General features: G+C 39.9%; 1 protein-coding gene across 1 annotated transcript in view; it reads left to right on the forward strand.

The window, feature by feature from the left end:
• Window positions 1-301: 301 nt before the first annotated feature.
• The window catches only part of GATB (glutamyl-tRNA(Gln) amidotransferase, subunit B), a 43897-nt gene continuing 17563 nt past the window's right edge, over window positions 302-26635 (forward strand). Inside the window, exons 1-8 of the mRNA XM_014944935.1 lie at window positions 302-478; window positions 2507-2657; window positions 15778-15891; window positions 18989-19187; window positions 20147-20269; window positions 23491-23604; window positions 24672-24756; window positions 25119-25163. Coding sequence (XP_014800421.1) covers window positions 330-478; window positions 2507-2657; window positions 15778-15891; window positions 18989-19187; window positions 20147-20269; window positions 23491-23604; window positions 24672-24756; window positions 25119-25163 — 980 coding nt within the window. The 5' untranslated portion in view covers window positions 302-329. The remainder of the gene's footprint in view (window positions 479-2506; window positions 2658-15777; window positions 15892-18988; window positions 19188-20146; window positions 20270-23490; window positions 23605-24671; window positions 24757-25118; window positions 25164-26635) is intronic.

Here is a 26635-nt window from a genome sequence, read left to right on the forward strand (position 1 = left end):
GCTGGTGAAGATGGGGATGCGTGCGCCTGCAGTTGCTCCCCACCTTAGCCCTGAGGAGCAGCGGGACCCTCCACACTCCCTTCACCTCTCCACAGCCTCCCTCCCGCCCGCCACGGCCGCCCTCCTGAGGTGGCGCGCGAGGGTACCCCCCGCCCCGCCCTTCCCCCGAAGTGCCGGGCTGCGCGGGGAGGGCGGGGCCTGCCGGGAGTTGTAGTCTCTCTGCACCCCCCTCCCCTCAACAACTCGCCGCTTCGCGCCGCCACCCCGCTCGCTGGACTACATTTCCCAGGGGGCGCTGCGGGAACCCCTCAGAAGCCAGCAAAGGCAAAATGGCGGCGGCGGTGGCAGCGCGGGGGTGCGGTGGGGTTTGGCGGCGGGTGTGGCAGTACGGCGCTGGGGGTCCCCGGCCCTCCTCCCGTGGGCAATGGGCTGCCGCCTCTAGCGCCAGAGGCGCGGTGGTGCCGGTGGGGAAGAGCGGGTACGCTGCCGGGGCGGTGCGGGGAGAGGGGGCCGGCGGAGGTGGTTCTTCGCTGGGGTATCCCGCCCTCAGGGCGTAGCTGCAGGGCGAAGGCCGGGTAGGGTTTGTGGCCACCGGGCTTGGGCCCGAGAGCAACGCCTGTGGGAGCTGGGTGGCGGCAGAATGGTGGTGGCAGCAGGGCCTTCTTTAAACACCGTCTTCTGAGTGGTGTAAGGCATCTACAGGTTCCTGATGGCTGGCAGCACTTCTTCAGCATGTATTTATCTCACAATCCTCCCAAAACGGTGTTTGTCTTAGCGGTAGGGCTGTGTGCCTTTTACACGTTTGGTTGTGATAAGAGCTGGATATAACACAAGCAGATTAGAAAGCCTCAGCATTCACCTGTTGGGAGTATAAGCAGGAAGGGCTGCACCAATTTTCATAAGTATTTTTTGAAGGGTTATTCTGGTCCAAAGGAAGCTTTCTCTTCCAGTGGAAAATTGTGAAACTTCCAGCATTGTGCCTGGAATGATGCACTTTATTCCCGCCACAACTGAAAGTTATGGGCTGTACAACTTTTTATGTTCTCTGGTGAGATTCAGGTTTTCTCTCTGCAGGGCTCATCACTTAAGTGAAGTTGTGCAGACACGGGCAGAAGTATGCTGCTGATTCTTTAGAAAGTAAACTTTGAACAAACACGGCAAGAGACTCCAGGTTTCTCATCTGTGTTGTTAGTAGGGCTCAAGGACTGTCTGATATCTTTTTATCTGAGTATAAGCAAGCACACTGATTAAGTGAAGACTAATGTAATTTTTAATGAGGTGATTGGCATGCATTTCTAAAGAATGCAGGAAACAATGAAATAAATTGGCCTCCAAAATAATAAAAAAAAAAAAACCGAACACCTTTTTTCCTAAACCTTGAGGCCTTTTTATGAACAATTGAAAATGCCAAAGAAAGTACTGTGTTTCAGTAGAAGAAAATGTGTTAGCTTCTATAAACACCTAAACCTTAATCCTTTCTGATAATGTTCTTCCTAAAGCAGTGAATATAAGTGGCGTCTGCATCACTAGTTTGGTGTTTGTAGGGTTGTCCTCAGTTGTTAGGAGGGCAGACAGAGAACTAAGATCTTGGCAATGTATAATGTTCACCTTTGGAAGGAACAATGTACTTGATATATTTGTTTGATGTTTTTCAGTAGCTTGCTTATCTCCTATAGCTGTCTGGGTACTTACACTGCTGAAGTATTCTGCCATAGAGATGTGATTTCATCACTGAAATATTATTTGTGCCACTTCATTTGTACAAGGCCAGATAATTACTTACAGAAACTGTCAAGCAATTCATACGGTAAAGGTGACCTTTTTCTCGTGTCCATATAAAGGTTATGGATGTGAGAATTGCAATTACTTTTTAGATGATATGGAGAAGCTTTATTCTGTGGAATGTGTTCAGAGAGCAGTAGCTCTCTAGTTGAAATGATGATTTCTCTATTACCAGATTACTAATGTTTATGCTAATATGCTAGTAACACTGCTCTGGAGAACCACCTTTCCCAGCATGCAAGTGACTAGCCAACAAAGAATACATAATTTATTATGCCACCTGTCTGTTGGAGATTTATCAAACTACGTGAGAAGTAATTGATAAATGATGATTTTGTGATTTTCACAAGGTACCAAATTAAAGTTCATCCAGCATGCCAGTCTGCCTCATTAATTTCTCTAAGATTTTGTATGTGAGGAAAAGTTAAAAGTTTCAGACCATTACACTTCTTTTTACAGCATTCTTTTCTGTATATAATGAAGACGACACTTTGCCATACAGTCCCCTATGCATATATTGTCAGTTAGTCTCAGTTCTCTGGTACTGCAGCAGAACTTTTGCTGTTACGCCTTAGATGTATTTACAACATCATTTACAATTTTCATATAATTTAATATTTGTTGAACAAATAAAAGGTTCTTAATTCTTGTATTTTTAGATGTTTATGGGGCTTAATGTAATTTATATTTAAATTGTATTTCCCTTCTCTTCTTTCCTTTTCAGTCTCGCACCATGGGTACCAGTTGTGGGTCTGGAAATTCATGCACAGATCAGTTCCAACTCAAAACTTTTCTCTGGCTCCCAAGTCCAGTTTGCAGCACCTCCCAACTCTTTGGTGTCTTTCTTTGATGCTTCCTTACCAGGAACTTTACCAGTAAGTTGTGCTTCAACTTAATTTATATCAGGATTAATGTCAGACAACTTTGAGTATGTTTCTGATTTTTTGTTCTTCCCAAGATTTGATTATAGACCTACTTTTACATGTTTTTATATTTTCTGGTTGTGTGATAACATGAGAAGCCTAATACTGGGGGTTTTTTTCAGTTTACTCACTCCTTAGTTATTGCTACAGATACTTGATATCCTCTGCAAAGGAAAAAAATAAGGAGTGTCTCTTCAACATATTGAATGAATCGCGGTATTTCTGTGAGGCCAGAGTGGGTGTATTTGGTTAGTATGCCACACAGGAAATTCCTTAAATATAAGAGATACTTAAAATCCTATGAGAGAAGAACATCTTAGATTTCCGAGTGGCCATTTTATGTTACTTTGCCATATGTTTGTTTATGTAGCTGTCATTTACCATTTGGAATGTCTCACTATGGAGGTACTTAAGGAAGCAAAGTACAAAGTCTCTGATTTAGGAAAGTGTCAAGCATTTCTATTTCCTGAGCAAAACAATTATTTAAAAAAAAAAAAAAGTCGTCTGTGTAAGACATTGTGGACTAATAAATCAGAATTGCTAGCTGGCACTTAGCAACGAGATTTACTAGTGACAATGTAATAGATTTTTGAAGTCACAGCTTAATTATAACTTTGTGATGTCTGTGATAGTGCTGCTCTAGAATTCTCTGAGAAACTAAGAAGATCAATATAAAAATAACAGTTAAAAAGTATAACATAAGCTCTTACTTTACAGTGAAAATAAATATTGAAGAGACTTAGCATTGCCTCATGCAACAAGCATGCAGAGGCTATAATGGGGTGAAATTATTTAATGCAAAAGTGTTTCACTGAGTATATTTATTGTACTGGAAGTTTGAATTCCAGCTGCAGATTTTTTTTAATCTATTGGAAGCTTTTCATTATCATAATACAGCATTAAATAATCTTCTGAAATTGAGAATTAACTTACACCTGGATTTCTAGGGTCTTGGTACATGCCGTGTGATCCTTAAAAAGAGAAATGAGTTGATATCTTCATTCTGTATTTGCAAAGGTATTGAAACATAAGGAAGCGAAGCTTAGATGCTGATAAAATTTGGACTTCACTCTGGCCTCAGCAGCAGTTCAGGGCTGAGTTTCAGATCTAACTGTATGGAAATTTTGAAAACTTTCCAGGGAGAATGGAAATCTTATGCAATCATTTGGTTTTAGAAGAATCTAGTTAGACTTAAACATGGAAAATAAGTTCCTTTCATTTCGGGGCAGGACTAGGTTAGGGAGTCCATAGTCACAAAATTTAAAAGGGTTCAAGATTTTGGTTTTAGATCTTCTACTTAATATTCTGATAATGCACAGAAGTCCTTGTAAATTGTCTAATGCTTAGCTTCAGTCAAGTAGAAAAATTGTTATTAAATGAACAAAAATGAGTATTTATGAAGGGTTTAATTTTTATATGCATTACTACGTATCTGGCGGTGGGTCTGGCTTTTCCCTCTGCTGAAGTTCTCTGCAGGTGAGGTTTGGTAAGACCTTTATGAGAAAACCCCGGTACCTGTGGGCTTTGGCAGAGAATGTAACTGCACCTGAGAAGCTAAAAGCAGTAAGGTTAGGTTAATTTAAAAGTAGTGATGCTGTGTTAGCTTCTACCAGATGCGTTTATCTATACAAAGAGAAGAAAGATTTTTCTCACTGTAGTACTGGTGAAAATAGAGTTGAAAGTGAATGTTACAAAATACATGTTCTTGCATGTTAGAATGTGATACAAAGTTCAGGCAGTAGTTGTAGCTCTATTTTTCCATTGTACTTGCTGCACAGGAATTAATGTTAGAGACCAAAGTCTGTTGTAGAATCGAATGGGCTTATTTTCTTGAAATAACTATATTTATTTGTACAGTAGTATCTGAAGTAGAATTGGATTTTGGTGGGTTTTGAGAGATGGAAGGTAGTTTTAGAAATTTTTTGCGTATTTCTAAAAGAAGAAAACAAAAACATTTTAATAAATCTTAAGATTATTGCTTTGTAAGTCTCTTTAGAAGGTAAATATTTGGCCTTTCCTTTTGACTCTGTTGAGAAAAAAATAGGAGCAAAGTTTTAATACAGTAGTTGGGCTGTCTGTAGCAGAGAATTAACTGCTGTTATAAACTGAGAGCTATAGGGACAGTTTTCAGTGTCACAGGGATTTAAATTTACTGTGGGATCATAAGATGGTTTTGGTAGACAGCCATGCTAGTATTTGGTTGTCTATCGTGGTGGGGCCAGAAAGAATGGTGGTTTTCTGCTTGTTACACATTTCTGGGTCACTAATGAATGTGGGTGTGAGCCTTTGCTGTGCTCTGCACATGAGAGGGGAAACTAGAAGAAAGCGTTTAGCCCCCCTCCATCTTTCCTCTATATTTTCATCCTGTCCTGTAATACAGCTTATTTTATGCTTCTGCTGCAAGTAGGCCTTAGGAGGACCATCACAGTGTTTGTGTCATGGCCATTTCAGTTATGCTGCTCTCATAATGTGCCTCTGAAACACAGCTACAGGCAAGAACAGCTATGCAGGTGCATTCCTGTTTGGCATGAGACAGAAAAATTGATGTGGCAAAGCTTTGATTAAAAAAGTAGATCCCATGCTACTCTGCACTTTTTGTGCCCTGTGGTGGTAGAGCCCCTCACCACTAAACCAGAGAGTATCTTACTCAAATTACCTCACTGTAAGGCTTTCCTGTCTCTGGAACTACATAGATCACATTTCATGCAATAGTATGTGCAAAGGCCTGGGTTTTTTCCTACCTAATGGATGGACTTGGCAATGATCTTAGCTTGGTGTCTTCAGAGGACCTGTTATAAAGGAAGTATTATGCTACATGTCGTGGCACATAGATCAATCTGCAGATATGATGTACTAAAATTCTTCTGAGGATCCATAAAGGTGGTTGCACTCCCAGTCTGATTTATCCTCTTTGAAAATTCTGAGAGTCTTTATAAAGGCTTTTAAAGATAACACTGGGCTCACAGAAAGAGATGATTATCCATGATTATCTATTTTCATGATTGAGGTGTCTGACTAAAGGTTGGCTCAGCCACAGAAATAAGATGGTAGATCTAGTAGCTGAAGGCTGAAACCTTTTCGCCTGTGCTTAGTCTTTGTTGCTAATCACACCAAAAGATGCACGTTTGATGTTTGTCTCCTGCATGACAGAAGTGAAAGTCTGATCCTATTTCTTTGTAGGCAAGTGTACTAAGAAATAATCTAGGATTTACATAACTAAGGTTTAAATTAATAAGATTTGAATGAATGTTAGCCCTACAGTCTTAAGTAGTTTGAAATTTTTAACACCTTCTCATGCATTTGAATTTCGTTCTCTTCACAGTGTGAACAGCATCTGCTTTTTCTTTTTTTAAGACAGGGTTTTTGGAAACACTTGGTAATGATCAAGCTCTGTTTCTAATGTGGAAAAGGTAAATGCCTTCTGACCTCAGAAGAAACAGAGTAAAATCCGTGTTGAACAATGCTGTAGAATATCATATGAGATGCACTTTTTTATCTGAATTTAGAATTCTTTCCTGTTCCACTGGACATCCTTGAGGACTTGATGACTAGCTCATTGGTGCTATTATATACAGAAAATTTTATATCCTCTTGTTTAAAACTCCTTTAGTTTTCCCTCCATAAGTAGTGTAGAAGGAACCATTTTGGACCTACTGTATCTTCTCTCACCTGTATAATGACAGTTGAGTAACCAAATATGCCTTGTCATGGAAGAAAGCGGGGCTCTAACAACTGTTGGCCCTTGCTTCTTCTGATACTGCACAGCGGGCAACTTAAACTCCAAATTCTGGTTTCTCCAAACCTGAGGAATGTCACTGCAACACTGTGCAGCAGCAGAGAGTGCGTGTATTGTGCTGTTGCCTTCCCCATCCTGCAGTGCTGTGCTATTGAGATGGCTGCCCAGGGATGTGACAGAGGTAATACCCAGTTTGGGGATGTAGAGAATGCTTTAGTTCCCCTTCCTGTATTGACACAGCATCCATCCTTGGCAGTGGCAGATAACCCAGTGTTTTTCCAGATGTCTGGGGTGATAGATTATGAGACTTAATGATGAATGTTAGATGTTACTAATATACAGAATTTACCTAATGCATTTGCTTTCAAAGGCACCAAGAGGTTTGTGTGAGATCTTGATGGATCTGTCTATCAGCTATACCTATTGGAATGGAAACAGTGTTTGAGACCAGAATTTATACTTTACAGCTTGAAACTAGATTTTTTCATATCCTGTGCCTGTTAACTCTGGTGATTGCAACAGCTGCTTTACCAACTTGTGATTTCAGCTTTGTTTTGACATTCCTGCTGGCACGCATACGAATTTACTCCCTACTTGCACTACTTCACTTTGGAAAAAAACCTGCTGCTTAGCGTGACTTTTGATAACTACATTTTTAATTGCATGTACCTTTCTTGAGGAACTGGGCAATCTTCTGATCTTTGTTGATTTTTCTTCTTTTCTTTGAAACCACCTGATGCCTAGGGTGTTGTATCCATGAGTTCTTCTCTAAAAATAAATTAGTGGCAGTGCCTGAAGGAAAAAGTGAGTTCATGCTTGTTTTAAACCATGTACTTATGTCTAGGTCCACTTCAACTGCTTGTTACTTCTTTCGATATAACTGTAAGAATTGTAGTTAGGGGAAAAAAGGAGATGTTTTCTTAGAAATTGATGGTACCTTTCAGTTGCGGTCCTTTCCTGATAATATTTAGGTTTGTGGCATGGATTGTATCATCAGTGGTTAACAGTCTTTTGTTGCCCATACAGTCCCAGGTTGCTGACTTCCAGTCCCAGTTATCCTCTGAAAAGAAAATCCCACATAATTTAGAAAAAAAAAAACCCCAAACAATCTAGGGGAGTGAAATAGGCTTTCAAACCATTGCTCCCTTAGAATGCCTTTGCAGTTCATAGACCCTTGCATTTCTGAGTGTGTGATGGATTAAAGCCTGCCTACAAATTTCAAGCTATTAATCAGTTCAGTGCTCTTTTACTGGTCAGGAGAGGTCTTTGAAAGATGAGGGAGGCCTCCTTCAGGCAATTTTCAGGGCTGGGTTACGGTGCAGGTTGTTCCTTATTCTATATCTTTCTCTTTCATAGGATCGTTCACAGCCCCAGGATTACCTGTGGAACTAGTCTCCTTCACTGGTGTCTGAGAAGTGTTATACTTCCTCAGTTACTGCAGTTGCTTAGCTCAACTTTATTTCATACTTAACTGTAAATGCCATTTTTCTGGAGACACCTCTGCTTTGAAGTATTTGGTGACGTTTGTTGCTCTTCTCTCAAGCTTTGAAGGAGTCCCCTGTAAGGTTTTCTCTTGGTTTTTGCTATGTCGGGTTTATTTGTGGGAAGTTCTGACACTCATTCTGGGTGTTTTAATCTTTTTGTCAAGGCTAACAATTCCTGTAGGGCTTTGTCTCCTTAGCACCTCAGTAACTATTGAGCTCTCTTTCTGTTTGTTGTTCTTGTTGGCTTTCCTGTTCGTCCTTAACAGGTCCCTCTGGCTGATGTAAACTTGCCAGTTAGAACGGCATTGAGTTGATAAAACATCTTGCTATCACCTATTTCAGTAGATCCTTCAATGCATCAGTGATGTTCTCTATGTATTTTCTCTTACCTCCTTTTGTGTTGGTTTTTTTATTGCTTTACCTTTTGCTTTACACAGACATTTTTTTACTTCTTAGTGGGGAGCAGGAGTTTGCAGTATCTTGTTCCCTTTCTTTCACGCAGTTCTGTTACTGCAGTTATTGTGCCATCTTTGATACTTTTGGACAGCACAACCATTACATGACAACTAGACAGATTGGTGTCTCCTCTTTCTGGATTCAGTCTGAAATTGCTCCTGAAATCACAGAATCACAGAATGATATGGGGTCGATTAGCTTTTTGTAGTAGGTTTTCTTAGTGGGCTGGGAACTTCTTTAAGTTCAAACCATGAGTGGATTTTTTGGGACAAAATTTCTATTACTTCTGTTATCAGTCACTATATATGCTCTGGCATCCTTAAGTGTTTGACTTAATTTTCTGTCAGTATGTAGCCAAACAGTAGTTCCATGTGACTGCCTTTGAGGAAATCCAAGGTGGTATATTATATGTATGTGTATGAAAGCTGTGCTCTGTGAAGCAAAAGTTTCTGTAACGCTCATTGTACTGCTAATTTCGTAGCATTTTAACTTTGCAAACTGATATCTTGCTTCTTTTTTCTTCTTAACAATTTTTTCTCTGAAGAGTTTTCTCGTTGAAAGGTATTTAGGAAACATTGTCCAACAGCAGTGATGGATAATTGTAGACTGGGTCTTTGTTCTCTTCATGGTTAGCTGTCTCGTGTGTAATGTTGCGTAACTGTCAGGTTTATGTATTTTGTTTGAAACTTATCTTGGTGCAATTAGGCTGTAATTGGTTCCTGGGGTGAAATTAATGTATTTCTCTGTGTTCTCTCTGACTGTCAGCCACCTTGTCACCTTAAATATATTATGATTATGTATTTGATTTTGAGAGGATCATGTAAGCTTCTGCAATTGGTGTTTATTAGTTACGAGTGCAGATTTTGCTACTGCAACCATTGTTTTCTATACAGAAATGCTAGTTTTGCAATTTCACTGCCAAGTTCAGCCAAATTTGCCTCAAAAAATTTTAGGTTTGTAAATGTTTTTGTGAATACATTAGCAAGCACATGAAGAGGAAATTGGCGATTGAGTCTCTTCTCCCCACTGATGTCAGCTTTATTTGGGCTGCTGCTATTCAGATATTTGTGACACTTTATACTCAATCTGGGATGTTTGGTGAAATGAGGAGAAGATGGGGGAATCATGGAGGAGAGAGTGTTGAGGTCACTGCTTAGGGAAAACGAACTAGGGCAGTTATTTAGAGGAAATTAGTCTTCATTGATTCTGCTGTTCCAGAACAACTTTGTTGAAAACAAATAATTTTAGTTTGCTTTCTTAATAGCTTTTTGCAAGACTTATTGCATTATGTCGCCCATTGTTTTCCTGAATTAGTATATTCTTGTCTCTGTGTGTGACAGACCACTTCTGGTTTACTCTCAATTTGTATGTTGTGCTCTCTTAAGTGATCTGGGTCAGCCTGGGGGGAAAGATGGCTCTGGGGAGCAAATAAGCATGTTTCAGAAGATGGCAAATGGAGGAAAAAGGAATGAGAGAGCAAAGGGCTGGGAGTTTATGGTATGTGTTCAGTGTGGGCTCTCAGACACACTAAGATTGCAAGAAGGAGCAGGGGGCAGATAGCCAAAACTTAGAAATTATAAAAAATGACAGACAATGTGTATCGAAGGTCAGAATTTGTTACAACTTGGGGAAACCACAGAGCTGGCCTTCACCAAGCCTACAAAAGGAAGGACCATCTGCAAGGATAAACAGGGCAGGGGTTGGTTTATAAACTATAAAATTCAGAACTAAGTGTTAATATAACCTAGGTTATATTGAAGAAAGCAGATGTTATTCATGTTTAAAAGCACTTTTTAGCCTTTTTTTTCTGTGGAGCTCAGTGTAGGGGAAAAGGTCTGAGAAAATCCATCTCAAAGCTCTGGTTGACTTTGGATTTGATCACGTTGTGTAACTTAGGTTTTAACTATTGCTCAGTCCCCTACCTCCAGAAGCAGTGAAGAGTTTTCACTGGATCTTCATGTATTTAACTTTTCCTGGATCAGATAACATTAGCAGTGGTTACATTTCAACTGGCATAAGAGAGGGAGCATCCTTATGACAGGTCAAAAAAAGCCATGTGGCAGACACAGAAGACTGTGCTGTCAACAGGGAGGACATGGATGTTAGACAGATACTGGACTTCTTTATGGGAACACCATAGAAACACGGTGTTAGATTATGGATGTTTTGAACAATTGTATTTCCACTGTGTTGTTCAGTCTTCCCTGTGGATTCTCTTGCTTGGAGCCAGTTCTGCATGGTAGAAGGTTTTTTTGGTTTTTTGGGTTTTTTTTAGCCATCCCTGTCTCAGAGGGCTGAGAAACCCAGAAGTTGGTCAGCATTTAAATAGCTTTATATCTGGTGATACTGTCCTGTTTTTCTTGGGCTCAGCATTTCTCCGTAGTGCTGCTGAATTTTTCTGGTCATCACAGGCGCTGGAAGATGCTTCCTCCAATTCAAAGCCTTGTGATATTAGCTCTGAGACTGGCTCTTCAGCTTCAAGAGTGTGTGCCCTCTTATTCTTTGAGTACACGTACAGTAATGTGTTTGGGAGCTGAGCACTTCTCAAAATGTCAGTTGCCTGGTTTTAAGATACAACTTGAATGAGTGTGTCCTGCATCCCCAGAACCTAACTTTGCCACCAGACAAAGTTAGGAATAAGAATGTATTTTGCATAGAAGCACATATCTTTAGTACCAGACTGCAGAAGGATAAAGTTACAAAATGTATTAAGGTATATTTAATGTCCCACCCTCCCAGTCTTCCTTTGCTGCTTCAGCTTCTCAGTTGCCATTTTGTTCTCTCTCTTTGCTTAAGATGAAGTCTCTACTAATCTATGATCTTAATTTTAAACGTCTGGTGCTTCCTCCCCTACTCTCTTGCCCCTTTCCTTAGGGATATAATGCTCATATTAGGGCAGGAAATATACTGTGAAGTAGATGTTGGACTGAAATGCAGAAGACCCGAAGCTGAAGCTGGCCTTCTTTTTAAATTTCCCTTGTGGTTAGAGACCTCAGTTTTTTGAACCTGTGGGCTCTTTGCAGACCAAACAAATGAGATGACTTAGGTTAGCTTTTTTTTAAAAAAAAATTTTTACTCCATGCTTGAGGAGTGGGGTTGGATTGTACACCTGTGGAAGTAAATGGGTCATTTGGGAATGGTTAGCTCTTCATTTATTGTAATGTACATTCTGTACATGCAGAGTTACAAGGCAGTTACGCCTTTCTGTGTGTGTGTGGGAAGATTCCAAGGAAGAACACTGCATTGAAATACTCATCTGCAGCGTCAGACTGAACAGTCACAATTACATTTGGACTAAGTAGATATGAGTAGTTTATTTTGAAGTTTAACTCATGATTGCACTTCAAAGAACCATATATTGGAACAAGTTGATACTTTTAACACAGCAAGAATAGGAAGACTGAATATATCCATTAGTAGAAGCCAATAAAAATCGGAGTGATATGAAATGGGAGTACTGGGAAATATGATTAGATAGATCTGTTGAGGTTTCTAAAGATTACTGCCTGGTCTACGGAGAGCTGGGTTAGTATATTGCACTACTTCCTTCTTCCAGCTGTTATTTTGAATGAAAAGGAGCTAAAATTAAATGTTTCTTAGATAAGCAGTCCTGTAGTTAATCTGATTAATGCTCATTTCTTCATGATTATAAGTAGGAATGAAGGTCTTAAGGTAGCCAGTTAATATGAAATCGACTTTATTAAAATGTGTGACCTAGAATCAAAAAATTTTAAAATTTCCAGGGGATTATTTTGATTTTACTGTTTTTAGTGCAAGGGATACTTTGTTCTGTAACTTAGGCTTCCTGGGTACCACTGTTATGGCAAAGATTACTTTTTTTTAAGGTAGCAAAAATAAACTTTTTCCAGGAGAGAGATATGGATGTTTCTTCTTCCTCCCCTCCCGCCCCCACCGATTATCCTATATAATACTCATTAGGAAAGCAAGAAGCTGCATACCTGCTCTCTTTAAAATGTAAAAATGGTCATTTACTAAATATAGAAACATATATCTTCACCGAAAAGGGGGCCAACTTTCTTTAATGTATTAATATAAGGAGTAAACCTGCTGTTAAAGAAAAAGCTGTTAAAAAATGCTCTTGGTGGGAATTTATGCCATCAAAGGTATTGTGTATAGTTTTGTATAGCTATTGGATAGTCTTGTATTTAAAACCAAGGTCTTGACTAAACTGACCTTGCAAATAAAGATGATAAATTTTTAAAAGGAGTCTTTCCACTTGTGAACTAGATGTAAAGAAGAGATGAATACCATAAAAAGAGAGATCTTGGTTGGATTGTTCGTTCTTTCCTTTAGTGCTCAGTTACCATGGTGCTCTAGCAGGATAGCGAAGCTACAAGGGAAATGGTGCTGGTGTTGTGATGCCATTGTTAAGGTTTTTCATGAGTTTCCAATACAAATGATTTACATTTCCTTTTGTGATAGCTCTCTAGGATTTTCTTTAAGTACCTAGGAGAGATGCTTCCACTTTAGAAAACCGGAAATATTAAGAAGACTTTATAGGCTCTTGTGTTTTGTCCATAGCTATTGCAGGAACTACATAGCTTTCTTTCAAGGCCAGCACTTTGCTAACATACCCGACTGGCAGCTTGTCAGTTCAAGCCAGTAATTTAAATCTTTGGTGCTAGTCAAAGCTGTCAACTTAATAACAGCTTACTGCATAAACAAGCTTGGGGGACTTATTCTAGGTCATTAGTATGGGAAGTTTCACATACTGAATTGATGTTTATCACTGCAGATTATTTGAAAAGCTAGGCTTGTTTGAAAGAAAAGTAGTAGTTTGCTTAAACAGCTCTGCATTGCGCGCACAGCCTTGATCACTGGAATGGGTAGTAGTAATCACTTCAGAAATGGAGCAATATTAAACAGGTAAGTTTGGATTTTTGAGCAAGTAGAGGGTGATCTTTTATTTTTGTTTAGAGTCAAACAGGGCAGGGGAAGCAGATTGGTGCGGTGGATGTTCAGAATGCCATAGTGGGAAAGATCTCCTTTGCAACGCTTTCTATCACCACAGAGGTCAATGGAGAAGCAGCCCAGGAAGGTGGTACTAGTGAATGAGTAATGGTGCATATGCAGTGATTTGGCTGGTATGACCCAGTACACTGGGGACACGTATACATTACAGTTACCTAAATGCTTAGTGATACTGCCTAGAAAATAATCAGTGCTTCACATTTTTATGCCAGTTTTTCCCCAGAGCCACCAAAATGGTTCATGAGCAGTAGTGCAAAAGCTTCTCACCAGTATGAGTAGTATGTATGTGGGAATTATTTCCTTCACCTCTAAACAGTGTTATCCCTTAGGGCAGTAAGTAAGATACACGCTACCTCATTTGAAGCAAAAATTGAAGAGCCAGTGGTCAAAGCCAGTAATTGTAGTATAATCAGTCGCTAAACTCCACCTGTGTTTGAAGAGTGTGCTGTGAGGCTCTAACTGGCTGCAATTTGGGACTTAGGTCTTGTCTCATTCTCCGATTGCAATCAGTCATAACCATAGAGAAATGTAGCAAGACACCAGTTCACTGCTTGGACGCAGTGGTGTTTTGAGTCTACCCAGTCCTTTTGGAGTCTTGATGGTTTCTGGTGACCACTTGTTAAAGGGCTGACTGTCATGGTCCTCCCTAGTTTGCAAAGCTGACCGGGGTCATACCATAAGGCTTTAGTAGGAGGAAATTATGCCTGTGTATTTAGAAATACGATCTTTTAAACATTGAACAATTTGACTAGCACTGTTACAAGCTTCCTTAAACAGTAAAAAAACAGTAGTTATTCTGTCTGGAAGCATTTAACGGTTGAAAACAGGTGCATATACTATATAATGAACTGCAGCTATGATACTAAAATAAATTAATATTTTCTAGTTACTGATTTAACTTTAGATTATAGTCAGGACTAATTGTGTTCATTTTGCTGCAGATCAGTATTTCAAAGAGAAATTGTTCTTTCTTTTTTTCTCATTTCTCATTTACTTTATGTATCTTTTAAATTTTTTAATAAATAAAATATGCCTGAACAGATGATGTGTTCTAGTTAGCCATATATAGCTACACTAAAGATCTGAAAGTTCCCTCGTTAAATGTCTTAAATATTTAATTTCTTGTCTGTATAAGCAATTTTTAAGTTTCTGTTATATGAAGAGTTTCTCATATTTTCTCTTATTATTTTGATTTTTGAAATATTAGATGAGTAAAGCAAAGAGAGTCCTTTTCCAGCTGAAGACATGGGATGATGGGAAATGTACAGCTGCTTAATCTGTTTTCAGAAATCAGGCTGGAGAATATAAAAAATAAATACTGTCAGAAGCATTGAAGAAAACATTATTTAAGCCTTTTATGTTCTGGTCAATGCAGATGAACTCATGTAGATTCTTTTACATAATGTGTCCCTTAAATGGTCCTGCTGGAAATTGACTTCTTGGCAGCTGTACAGTGCAGAATAAGATGGATAAAGTTCTGTTCCTGTTTCAAAATACTGTAAGTGTAAGCATGTTAGTTGTACAAATTCATTCCTTTTTTCTTTTCAGTTTTATCCATCTGATGTTAGTTAAACCAATTAATAATGAGAGCACACATGAAAATACCACAACTTTGAAACATTGCTTGTTAGTACTTTTAGGAGTGGAATTTTCTTTCTCCTCTCAATTCTGACCCTGCTGAGGAGACAGAAGGGTATAGCCCTGAGAGTGGTGGGTCCGTGGTGAGAAACCATATTTAACTCATTTATACCTTCATGAAGGCCTTGCTGGGTCTTGAGATCACGTGGCCTTCTGGAAGAACCTTAATCCTGTGGGTTACCTGAGTACTGGACATGCGTGTATACTTGCAGCCACAGGGTCAATCGATGTCTCTTTGGCTCTGCTTTAGCAAAGCATGTAAGTATGCTTCATTTCATCCTGGTTAAGCAAAGCATTGAAATCTTACGTGTAGATACTCAGGAATTCACTGTGGTTCTGCAGTTACAGGTGAAGTGTTTTACTGAAATGGCACTGCAGTCTCTAATGCAAATCCCCTGTGTTTCCAGTTCCCAGTATGAGTTGTCAGCTGGTTAGAAGTCAGTTATCATTTGCTATGATTTGTCTCACACCCTTGAAGATTCAAAAGTACTGGAATGTTTGCAAAAGTAGCAAGCCAGAACAGTGCACACCTCCTTATGTGGCATGACAAAATGACTGAATGGCTTGTTTTTCCTTCTTTAAGCTTTGCAGATTTGTAGCTACCACGACTTTAATGATGAATAAGAACTACCCACACAAGGAAAGAGATCTAATGGTCACTGAAGGCAAGCAAAATCGAATGTATGCTCCATATAAGGCAATGTGTGGGAGACACATTTATTACATACTGAGTATCTGAGCAAAACCATGTGTCATGTTTCCTTAGGTTCTCAACAGGAGATGTGTAGAAGCAGCAGTGATGACAGGCCTGGCACTCAACTGCAGCATAAACAAGAAGTCCTTGTTTGACAGAAAACACTATTTCTATGCAGATCTGCCTGTAAGTATGCAATATAGCGGGTTCCTTTACCACTCTGGGAGAGGACAAGTCTGGAGTAGGAATGGCAATGGGGGATGAGTGAAGAGATGCTTTTCCTGTGTTCAGTCAGTGTTCTTCTCACCCCAGCAGGATGCTGCGCTGTGCCCTGATGAATAGACAGCTGTACCCTGATGCTCACTGATTGAATATGATTGCTCTGATTGCTGACTCCTTGCTTTGCTGCACGATTCCAGTAGCTTAATGTAATTGAATTGGGAGCTGGAGCTTCTTTGCCCCTTAAGTTCTCCATTCCTGGTGTTTAGTACTAATTGTCTGTTACAGTAAAAGCAGTCTGATAATAGTCCTGCTTTAAAGTAAACGTATAACAAACACAGGTTCCAGTGGTATAAACATAATAGTGTCCTTTTTGTGTGTGTACTTAGAGACTTAAAAATATTTCATTTCCCTTTAAAACTCAGTAGTTCCAATGAATTAAAAAAAAAAAGAGAAACTGAGTCTATGCAGTATGGTTTATTGGTAGCTTTCATATTTGGTATTAGGTGTTACTGGAAGTCAAATGCATTTTGCTGCACTTGATGTGGTTGTAGAAATATTGAAATCAGTTAAGAACCTGACTTCTGTCATTGCAACATGATGCAGCAGGTTTTGAGCCTTTTTTTCTATTTCAATGAAATTAAACCTTTCTAATTTTAAACAGTTTTTTTCTGTCAGCTTATTTGTACTGATATTCAGTTTTAACACTAACCTGTCAAAGGGAGGACACTAGTTTTTACTTCCTCAGATTTTGATGTGAAGATGTGATGACTGCATTGAAGGAAAAAACATCTGTTTCTATTTTATCTGAGAAAGATCAGGCACGTTAGCTCATCCTCTCTTTAGGTGAGGTGGCCTGGGCATCCAGGGAAGCAGAGGGGAAGATTTCTCATATCCCAAATTAATGTGTGGAAGTATATTATTAATGAAACTACTTTCTCTCCTGCTTTTTTGTTCAGACATTGGAAATATTTTGAAGTTACACAAAACATATTAAAATAGAATTACTTCCCACTGTAGAAAGAGAATTATGTTATAGTTGTCCACTGGAGACCTGTATCTCAGAAGAGATTTGTGTTCTTTTTTCTTATAGGTTGGGAACTTGAGGATCTTATGTGAATTTTATGTAATTACTGATTTGATTTCTGGGGATAACTTTGCTAATATTTGTGAGCCATTAAGAGGTCCTTCTTCTGGGGGATCTGTAGTGACCTGCTGGGAATGTGAAACGCAAGCTTACCGGTTTGAATTGCCAATACTTTTTTTTTTTTACTTGTAAAACTATCTTAAAGGCCATTTGCAGTCCTGAAGGAGAAAAAAGTTAAATAGCAGAAAATAAACATGACTTGAAAATTCCTTTACACATCATAAACACCAAAAATATCACAGACTTGTTGGCAAGTCACCTTCAGTGCTTCTGCAGTTAAACTGAAAACAATCTCTTGTATGCTTGTGATGTCTGCTGCTATCAGTCTACTGCATAGAAGCTATATGGAAGAATGTTGTTGTAGGAAAGAAACCACATCCGTGGGCTTAGAGAAAAGTGAGGTGGAAGAAGGTGTGTACAGCACCAAGTTGGCTGCTGTTGTCTCCAAACATGAGTTACAGGATCCTCTGGTCAGATAAGCATGGACATTTGGTCAGGGAGATGCTGACACATTTTATTGGCTTGAAACGTGTAATTCTGGCTTTCTACTGGCTGACTTCTGCAGTTTAAGCACTGACAATAAACTCTCCGACCTCCATTTCATAGTGAAACAGTCTAGTCAGGAGCCCTGTAATAAAATGCAGAGTTTAGGCTAATGAGCTGTATAGAACAGATAAAATAAATCCAGCTCTTAGGGTCGTTTGACAATGGGATTATTGTTACTCCTGAAAATGGGGCTTTGGATGGGAGAAGGAATTCTTGTTATTTATTGTCACTCACTATTTCAGGCTTTAAAAAAATCGTTTTAATGAGAAGTTTTAGGAGATGGGAAGAGCTGTGTGATTAGCATAGGCTGCATAGAGTCAGTTATTTTATTTTTCTTATAGTCATTATGGCTAGAAGGTCATGCACTTCACTGAGTTTATAAATGGAGCTGCTCACAGGGCCAGACCATTGTTCTCTGTTCCGATGCACTGTCACCATCTCTACATTTTAGAGTAAGCTCGCCCTCCCTGCAAAATATGCAAATACTCCTCCCAATTCATTAAAATCTGGCAGGCTTTTTTTTTTTTTTCCTACCGCTGGGGGCATGAGCAGGCTACAGAGGAGGAGAAGATGGGGACCCTACCTCAACAGAGTAATTGATTCAGTTCTATATTTTTACATCATTGCAGTTATTCCAATACCTTGTCACTGGCAACCCCTTTTCTGGGTAGCAGTTTCCCTTCTGAGTGGAGTCCCAGGAATGAGATGGCATTTTTCACCTGAGTGCCTTATGTGGGCTTGCAGCAGCCATCTTTTAAACTGCTACATTAGTGAAATTGAGCTTTCTCATTTTCTTGATTTCCACACCACTCTGTCACCCCTCTTCCCTCCCCTCTAATGAGTCAAGTTCTGAAGGGGCAAAGAGGGGATATTCAGCCTGATGGGAAGATGAGTGCTCGTCCCAGTTTGGGGACAGAGGTACAGTAACTGGCTTCAGACAAGATTTAACATGATCATAGAACCACAGCTGTGGAAGAACCTCTTCTAGTCTGTTTCCTGCCCCAAGGCAATATCAGTGAAATTTACGTCATCCTTGGCAAGGGGTTGTGCAGTTGACTATTGATTATTTCTGCATTAGTATAGTATCTTATGCTTGCCTATATGGAGGAATGCTCTTATTTTTTCCAGACCTCTAGTTTCTCACAGTTATGTCAAATATTCTAGACCCATGTTCTGTCTTGCCTCCATTCCAGCTAAGCAAAATAACTTCTGAATTTTCATGTGTAGGTGTTCTATTGTCTTGCATAGGTCACTAAGGAAGATAATGCATTTTCAGTTCTGTTCTTAGTCTGTAATATTTGCAATTGCCCATGCTGTTGCTTTCTGAAAAGTGAATGTTTTATTTGAATATAAAGCTATTTTTGTTGACAGGCCGGCTATCAAATCACTCAGCAAAGAGTTCCTATTGCGGTGAATGGAAGTCTGTCATACAGTCTCTGCATAGACAACAAAATGAGCCAGATGGTGACCAAAACTGTGAGGATTAAGCAAATTCAGTTGGAGCAAGACAGTGGAAAGAGTCTCCATGATGACACAAGGAGCCAGACTCTCGTTGACTTGAATAGGGCTGGTAGGCTTGGATAATTTTCTTACTTTTCTTTTCCTTTCTATGTTAGATGAACCGTTAAAGGCAAATGGGTGACAGGAAACAGGTGAAAATAAAAACAGCCTGATGTCTCTCCTTGAAAATAAAAATTTGTCAAAATGACCATTGCCCTTGAAGCAGGGGAATACTTGAGTTTTTTAATAGCCAGTGGACCTTTCCCATTCCTGTTTTTTGACGGCAATTGGTAGTAGCACGTTAAAAATTTCTTGGGTTTAGTGTGCTCAGAACTGGGTCAGTCACATACAGCCACTCAGCTATTTAAGCTCTTGCCACTGTATGCACTGTTTTTAAAAAAATAAAAAAAAACAGAGACCTAGTCAATCAAATTTGCCTATAGAAGGAGCAGCTGCTGGAATTTTTCAGTGCATGAGTCAGACATTTCTTTTAATTATTAGCTTTGAAAAAATGTACGCTTTCTCTTTAAACTTTGAAATTGTAAGCAGAACAAACCAAATTAGCACACAACTTGGATGGCCTAGTGTAACCAGGACACAGTGCTCTGCTGTGTCCTGTGGCTGCTCATATTCTTTGAAAGGTGGATCCCAGAGCTAAAAACTAGATTGCATCTGTTCACAGTTCTGTCTCAAAATCAGTTTAAGATAACTAAATTTGAATCTGGAATCAGATTGGCTTTAAATGGGCACTGTCCTAGAGAAAGGCAGGAGAGGAATGTGTTCTTCTGATCTGCATGTCATCAAAGGGTGGAGGATTGTCTCCAGCTTGTCGGTTCCTTTAAAAAAATAGGAGGAAAAGTTTTTATAGCAATCTGCAGCTAGGCCCACAGTGACAGTTCCTAAATAATACATGGGGGTTTATTTTTTTTCAAAAAAAGCCCAAGTGCTTTCATGTGTTTAGCCGGTTGCACTCTAATATGCCAAGATCAAAAGCTATTGTTGAAAATCTCCTCTCTCTTTCCCTGATAGGAGTCGGCCTCATGGAGGTTGTCATGGAGCCTGATATGTGCTGTGGGGAGGAAGCAGCTGCAGCAGTCAGAGAGCTCCAGCTCATCCTTCAAACACTTGGGAGCAGCCAGGCAGTCATGGCAGGTACAGAAGGGGGAAGGGCATGTTCCCTTGTTAACAGTAATTCTCTGTATTTGCCAGGAGTTTTGCAGCTTCTGGTTATTTTGCTCTGTGGTTGCTTATAACGCATAGCCTTTTCTAGCCGTTTTTTTTAACGTTCCTCAGAGCCTGCCCTAATGTCTGCTGTGCTCCAGGTGTCCTTATAGGCCTGCCTCCCTCTGCAGAGATTTGCAGTGCTAGATTTTGTATTGCCTCACACAATAATTTTACAGGATAAACCTAGGCAGGATGGAATGTCCCCAGGGTTAGTGTGGTGTTTCTCCCTGTCTGCACAGAAGACCTGTAGTAAGGATTAGCTGCAGAATATGGGAGTTACGGGACAAAGTAGTGAGAGCGTGGATCATCTTGTAGGTTGTGTGTCAGGCCTCAGCTAGTCATAAAATTGGTGTAGGCGGTAAACTCGTGCTTGTGTTATGGGTGAGATGAGGTAAACGACAGCGTATAGCAGACATGGGTGCTGGGTTTAATTTAAGAACAGATGAGACTGCTGCTTTTACCCTGCTCGCTCTGTCTCTCCCTCCCCTCCAGCATGATATTCACTAGGTCTCAATTTCTCTTCCCGCTAGGGGAGAGTGCTGCTGGTCCGGGGAGGTGAGCCAGAAAATTGTGCAGGTTTGTGCTGTGCAGCAGGCTTGCGAGTACTGGTCCCAGGTGTTAGAGGCCAAGTCCCTAGGCATCCCCTGGCATTTGTCTCCATGCCATCTCTCTGATCTTTGTGGTCCTCCCCCACCTCCAGGATCTCTCTAACCAAGATCACTGCTATCTTTCTGAGACCACTTCCTCTTTTGGAAACCCCTGCTTTTGGCACTAGCTCTTCTTTCTGGAACCATAAGGCTCCAATTCTGCACAACCAAGAGGTGTTGTGCAGAAGCACAGCGTGTGATCAGCCTCTTAGCTGGTGATTCTAGCTCATATCTCTCTATTAATTGGAAGGTTCAGTTCATGCCGTTTTTGCTCAGTCCTAATGTTACCAAAATTTACAACCAGCACGTGGTTACAGCTCGCAAATAGCAGGCTTCTGCTCCAGAGTTCAGAAGTACCGTTTTGGGCATTCATCCTCTCCACCCATACACCCAATTATAAACTACCTATTATTGTTCACAATGTAAGCTATATTTTTTGCCTGTGACAGTTGGCCTCACTGTTCTGGCAACAAATTCAGTCCATAGTATAAGTGGATGCGTTTCCTAGAGAACTGAGTCAGAGTGGTCCATGTATCACCCAATAAATGTGATCTGTTAAATGTTGGCTAGTGATGCAAATCTAATTTAATGTAGGGGGAAGTAATAATTGCTACACATTATATATGGCTCTGAATCTTTTCTCACACTAGTGTTACACATATCAAATGGACCACAGTTGTTAATATTAAGCAGCCAGTTTGCATGCTTCTTCAAAGGCCTTTGTGGACATACATATATAACATCATTTATTGCTACTGAATTTGGCCCCATTGGGATTACACTGTGATATCTTTTATCACAGTGAGATTTCTGACTTTAAGGGAGAATTCCAGTGTTGGGAATATTTTTCCCTCCAGTATAGTTGCCTTTAAAAGTGTTTGGATTTTTTTTTTTTCAAGGTGGTGTTCTTAGGAGCTTTCTACTGTGATATTCCCACATCATAATTACTTTCTTTCAAATAAGGGCTTTACATTCTCATATTTTTCCTTCATTCTACTTGTGTGTTTAGTTTAGAAATCTGGTGCCCGGTTTTATCACATGCTAGTTCAGTAACAACAAACAGATGAAAAGATGATTTCATTGCAAAGTGAAAGGAAGAGAAGCTGAGCTTAAAGTGGGCATAAAGGAAAAAAGCTTTTTTTAAGAACATTTGGGGCCTGGCTCTCCTTTCACTTATGCCTAATTAACTTCGTTGTCTTGTCACATTGACACCTACATCCAAATGGAAGCAGGTCATGCTTCAAAATGAAGCAAGGGCAGGACAAGACTATTCCTCTTTTGGAACAAGTACTCATTTCACCCCAAAGAGGGAGCACATGCAAAACGCTTCTCTTGAAAGAGATGCTGGGTCATTACAGTGCCTTTGTCTCTCATTTGCATGTCTGGCAAGACTGTATGAAGACAGAGGTAATTAGTGCACTATCATCCAGCCTACTTTTACAAAGTGTACCAAGGTCTCTCTAGTCAATTTACATCTATTGACCAGAATGGATTCTGAAGCTGCAGACATCTTCACAGGTTTAACTCTGAACTATTTTGCGCTCTCTTTAATACTGTTACTGTATCTAAACATAAGTGTTTTATTTCTTTCTATCTGTATTTGAATTATTTAAAACAACAAAACAAAAAACCCCAAAAGCAAAGAGGGAGGCTACAGATGCTCACTGTGTGATAGGGGAAAAATGATGTTTCTTTTTTGTACAGCCTCTCCTGTTTGTTTATTCCCATTGGCTGAATAACTGTGGCAAACCTTTTCTGCTCAGAAGGGATGTCTTTAGAGGGGAAAAACTTAGGAAGATAAAACTGCAAGTTGTGGTTGAGTCCTTAAAGATCTCTAAGGACATTATTCCATTTTGAACTAAAAGTGCAGGATGCTTTTATATACAACTTTGTACTCAGTTTTTGGCAGCCAGGGAAATTTGGGGTGGGGGGAGATTGCAGTTTCTTGAAGGAGAGGAAGAAAATTACAAAAAAAATCCGCTACTTCTCACATTTTGTCCTTGAGCTATAAATTTCTAAGCACACCTTAGTAAATCTGTTCAACATAACTGTAAGTTCTTCTGTTCTATGCTAGGGTAGTGTATATCCATCAAATTGTAATTCCAAAAGGTATTTTTATGCTGTTTTTAGAGGAATGGAAGCTCACAATCCACCACTTTAAATTGCTTGTCTAATTCTGCCTTTATTTAAGAGCTGTGAATTGGAAGCTTTTTTCACTATATGGCTTAGAGGATCTGTGCTGCACTGTTTTCTCTGAGAGGAATTTTGAGTAGTTTTTTTTTTTTTTAAAGTATTCTCAGAAAATTTTGAATGATTGGAGGCAGTGTCTTGAGATGGAATCACAAACAGAACATTATGATGAGGTGGTTGTTGCTCCTTTCTGAACATATGGAAGTCTGCTATTAATGCTCTGCACATAGCATGGAGTTTATTAATGCATGACAAGGTTTTTACTCTAGTTTTCAAGGCAGACTATTCTGTTGATGAAGTTTCCTTTCACAGAGGGTCAGCTGAGAGTGGATGCCAATGTTTCTGTGCATCACCCTGGAGAGCCTTATGGAGTGAGGACTGAAGTGAAGAATATCAATAGCCTACGATTCCTGGCAAAAGCAGTAGGTAAATGATGGTTACTTCATTACAGGAGCATTGTAGATAATTTATGTGGTCAGGATCCTGAATGCACTAATTAGCCTTAAATGCCCTGACTAGCTTCATTGGGGTGTCCCATCCATGCACCTTGCCTGTGGGTCCAGAAGTTCCATTTAAGCTCAGGCTGGGGCCTTCAGACTTTGCCTGAGCTACATCACAGGTGTGGCAGTTTTCAATCCGGTCTCTTGATGGACCTTGGACGTATTCTGTAGTCTTGTTCCCAGTCCTGTCTCTGGACTTACCTCCTGCTTCTTCTGACTGAACTCCCTGGATGGCCCCTGGAACCCAACTCATCCCCTCACCTTGACAGATCCTGTCAGTGGACCCTGTTAAATAGCACGTGCCTCTGGCTGAGCTGTTCAGACCAGTGGGACTGCACCAGGCAGTGAGGGCTCTGCCTGTGCTGTGGTCACCCTTGGCTCCTGGCCTGTCCCCTCCTGTGGAGCAACCCCATTTTTGCTGCTCCCTGACAGAATAAATCTTAGCATGGGGTACTGTGAGGGTAGCAGCCATGTTAGTTTGCAGTTTTCTTTCAGGTGTAACCTTTTGCCCGCAAGAAGAATAAAGCAGATAATTCAATGCCAAGCATGTTTATTACTGACATATGTCAGCAGTAGCTGTGTCCTCCAGTGTAGATGATTGCTTTCCACTGAGTACGGTAGGTGGTGTATATGAAGTTCAGATGCAGCTTGGGTATGAGCAAGAAAGGATGATTATTACATCTCCAAAAGAAAGCTCAACTGAGTAATAGGATGGTCACTAGGAATATATGGCTTGGCTGTAGTGCCTGGGAGAAAATGTTTTCTATTTAAAAGGAATGAATGGAGATGAGGAAAACACACAAAGAAGGAAACAGTGCTGGAGAAAGAGACAGTGACTGATAATTCTGCCTGGAACTACTTTTGTTTATTTCATTAAGGTTAAAACAACAAACTATTCCATTATTGCATAGCAGTGAAAAATGAAATAGTGGAGTGTACAAAAGCTAATAGTGCAGTATAACAAGGTTACTACTTTTCTTTTGTTTCTTTCAGACTATGAAATACAGAGGCAAATTAAAGAACTTGAAAATGGAGGAACAATTCTGAATGAAACAAGAGCCTTTGATTCCAAGCTTGGGTGAGTATTTATTTTGGAGGAACAGCAGCTTTAGAGTGCCGGGGATACCTAGTGGCATGATCAGGAGATGTAATGTAGTATTGCTCAACTTCTGCCTTCTAAAGCTCACGTTTACAATCATAGTCTCCTCACAGGCAGTAATATATTCTTAAAGTTGAGGCTTTTTGACAACAGATTGTGTGCTATATCAAGCAGCGTCCATGTGAAAATGACTGCCCTCTTACATATACACGTTCTTTGAAGCGGCCTTAAGAAGCTCTCCCAATCTTCATGAGGCAAAGCTTTTGTTTTGTGTGTTTGCCATAAAGCTAATTCTGTAGTGTGCTACTTACCACATCTTACTGGTTTTGTTTTTCTTTCAGGTGCACTGTACCCATGAGAGACAAAGAAGGAAAACAGGATTATCGGTATTATTTTTTTAAAAATAAAAGTTAACATTTCAATAACTGAGAATTTATTTCATTTCTTAAGTATAATCAGTGGAATAAGCATATAAAGTTAGTCAGCGTAGTGTGAATGTATTGGAAGTTTACTTTCCACTGGAAAGGGAAGAGACCTGTCAAAATCAGTGCTAGTCTGAGCAGTGCAGATCTAGAACTGTGTCTCATCTCTGCTAAAGAGATGTGTCTCATCTCTGCCCCATCCCTGAAGGTGTTCAAGGCCAGGCTGGATGGGGCTTTGATCTAGTGGGAGGTGTCTCTGCCCATGGCAGGCAGGGAGGGTTGGAACTGGATGATCTTTAAGGTCCCTTCCAATTCTAACCATTCTATGGTTCTATAGAAGGCATGGACCTTTCCAAAAACTAATCTGGAGTGCCTTAGCTCGATGTGGGTAAGTTGAAGGTTTACTTTGAGGCCAGTACATGTGTACTTAAGGATGGCAGACATAAAATATAAGAATATTGTGAGTTAAGCATTACTCCCACTTTAAGAAAATACTGAGGGAAGTGATTTTCAGATAGCAGGCCCTGCCTCTCTGTGCTTGAGTTCTGGGATCATAGATCACAATCACTGTTTGAAAATCCTAACTTTTATTGAAAGGTGTCAGCATTCATAGACAGGCTTCTACCATAAAATCCCTTCTGCTCTGTGCATGCCTGCCTCCTCCCCTCCTTAGGGCCATCTTAACTGCTGGTCCTCCCGGTAGTTCCCCAGCTTTGCATCCCAGAGACAGTCTTCCTGTTGCTCCCAGAGTTCACTTCCCAACTGGAGAATTGTAGTTCTGCAGGAGAACTTCCAGAGCCTCTTAGCTTTGCCATATCCATGTTCCTGTTAGATCTGCCTATCTGTATTCTACCACTGATCTTTACTAGAGCAGAACAAGTATTTGGAAAACATGCCACAAACTTTAAGTTTAAATCTGCTCTTTAAATTCTTGTTTGTAGAAATGCAGCAGAAAAGGCAGTGGTTGTTTTGTGAATTCCTTATGGTAGGGGATGGCATGAGACTTAATAACAAGACTAATTGGAACAAAGGCAAGAGGAAATTCAGGAAAAACTAACAAGTGGTGAGTCTGATATTTCAGATAAAGATCAGGAAGGTTATTGCTAAGATAATGATCAGTATTAATCTGTTTTTCAGATTTTTGTAACTTAACACTGCACATTATACATTAAACTTAAAATCTATGTTTAGGCAGATATGAAATAGAAATTATTATAGTAAATGTAGAGGGTGCCCAATGTCCTTTACTCTGATATTTTTTTGAACCCTTCATTTGATCATGTAAGAGTGGGATTTCTGCTTGAATCGCAGTTATTCGAGTGGTTTGAATTGGCCTTCTCTTTAAGGGAGCCTTTTGTTCTGTGATGGCACCCTGCTGAGTGCAGTAACTTTGCTTTTAGCACAGCATGAGATTTCCCCCAGGTTTTTGAAGTTAT

The sequence above is a fragment of the Calidris pugnax genome, unplaced genomic scaffold (assembly GCF_001431845.1).
Source record: "Calidris pugnax isolate Ruff unplaced genomic scaffold, ASM143184v1 scaffold15, whole genome shotgun sequence".
Classification (NCBI taxonomy): Eukaryota; Metazoa; Chordata; class Aves; order Charadriiformes; family Scolopacidae; genus Calidris; species Calidris pugnax.